General features: G+C 37.2%; 1 protein-coding gene across 1 annotated transcript in view; it reads right to left on the bottom strand.

The window, feature by feature from the left end:
- The window catches only part of LOC137651856 (uncharacterized), a 2921-nt gene extending 1368 nt beyond the window's left edge, over positions 1-1553 (bottom strand). The window contains exon 1 of the mRNA XM_068385074.1: positions 414-1553. Coding sequence (XP_068241175.1) covers positions 414-1553 — 1140 coding nt within the window. The remainder of the gene's footprint in view (positions 1-413) is intronic.
- Between the last annotated feature and the right edge of the window lie 253 nt (positions 1554-1806).

Genomic DNA, 1806 nt, shown 5'->3' with positions numbered 1-1806 from the left:
CGACAGGTATACTCATGTACAACAATATCAACTCTTGGCGATGCCGCCTTCTTTAGCGATGCCGCTTTCGTATACAACAGGCAAAACTGCCTCAAGCTATATAATATAAAGCTTCTCAATCTACTGTAAAACAAACAGTACATGTATAGTTACAACATGTACAAATACCCCGTTTACTCAAATGTTTGTCATGGGAGAAAAGCCAATAAAATATTAGTTAGCACTCCAATCTAACGTTGTCTCCCTTTAAAATCAATAAACATAGCTAACATTCTAAACTTCAGATCAACATTTCCGAAAATCCCCTTTCCAGTTTTGCACTTCACATAATAAGTTCTACTCGTAGGCAAATCTATCCAGTCAATCACATTTACAATGAAATTGCCATTAGGGCAAATTAATGGCCAAAATACTGCTGAATTCCAGTATGGCAAAACTAATACACCTCGCGCTCTGTCCACTTCCATTTTACAAATGACTCTATACACCATGGATATAGGCGGTACAAAAAGACCAAATTCATAATGCCATGACTCTGTGAATGCATCAATACCAGTGGAAGACGGATTCCAAAACCTAGAGTAAAATCTAGGCAATTTAGCATTATGCTCTGATGCAAACCAATCAATTTGTAGTTGACCAAACCTACTTTGCAGTAACTGAAACAATTCAACAGAAATACCCCAGTCGTCGTTATCAACAATCCTTGACAAATAGTCAGCCTTATCATTTTCTGACCTGGGAACCCACTCTAATTCCAGCATAATAGAATTTCTTGTGCAAACTCTAAATATTTCAATTGCAATGTCATGAAGATGTTTTTTCATAGATCCTTTCTTTACAATAGAAGTAACAGCTTGATTGTCGGAAAACCATTTAACCCTGTGACTTGCCAAAACTTTACTCAATGACTGCAACACACGCAGTACAGCAACTAATTCCCGCCATGTTGACGACTGAACTGCTTCAACAGCTGTCCACTGACCATGGGATACACCATTGATAGTGTTAACCTCATATCCTGCGTATCCACTGTGACTTGCATCAGAAAATACTATCCTTGACCACTTTACCTGTTCAAACAAATCTACAATGTTCACAAGTTTCAAATGGGACTGCCAAAATCTTAACTGTTCTATACTATCCTCCGAAACAGGAACATAAGCATCCCAATGTGCAGCACTTAGAATATCAAAACTAATATATCTAGTCATGATTTGAGATAAATGACCTAGCACCAATGACATAGAAATAATCTGTCCCACTATGCTAGCCAACTTGCGTACTGGAACTCGTCTGTGTATTTTAATAGCGTGGAATATGCCAGAAATCGTGTCTAAAGCTTTACATATCCTGCGATCAGGTATTAACATCGTACCTTCTAAGGAATTCAGTAAAACACCTAGATATTCTAAAACTTGCACAGGTATCCACTCAGACTTTTTCGCATTAGGAATAAACCCAGACATCAACAAATCAGATTTAATCTGAGTTGCTAACTGTTCACACTCGGATACATTATGTGCACAACCGAAACCATCATCAAGAAACATTATGACAAATTTCCCATCGCCTCTCCATTTTGCTATAAGAGGCCTCGTGACTTTGGTGAAAACTGAACAAGCACTAGACAGGCCAAATGGTAACACCAGAAACTTGTAATAAAAGGTATTGCCTAACTTATCAGTCCAAGAGAAACCTAAATACTTAGTATGAGGTTTATAAATTTCAATAAAGTGATATGCACTTGTCAAATCAAATTTAATCATGAAAAACCCCTTTTTTAAATAAGCTAGAACAACCTTT

The sequence above is a fragment of the Palaemon carinicauda genome, chromosome 13 (genome assembly GCF_036898095.1).
Source record: "Palaemon carinicauda isolate YSFRI2023 chromosome 13, ASM3689809v2, whole genome shotgun sequence".
Lineage (NCBI taxonomy): Eukaryota > Metazoa > Arthropoda > Malacostraca > Decapoda > Palaemonidae > Palaemon > Palaemon carinicauda.
This window is presented reverse-complemented; position numbering and strand designations above follow the sequence as displayed.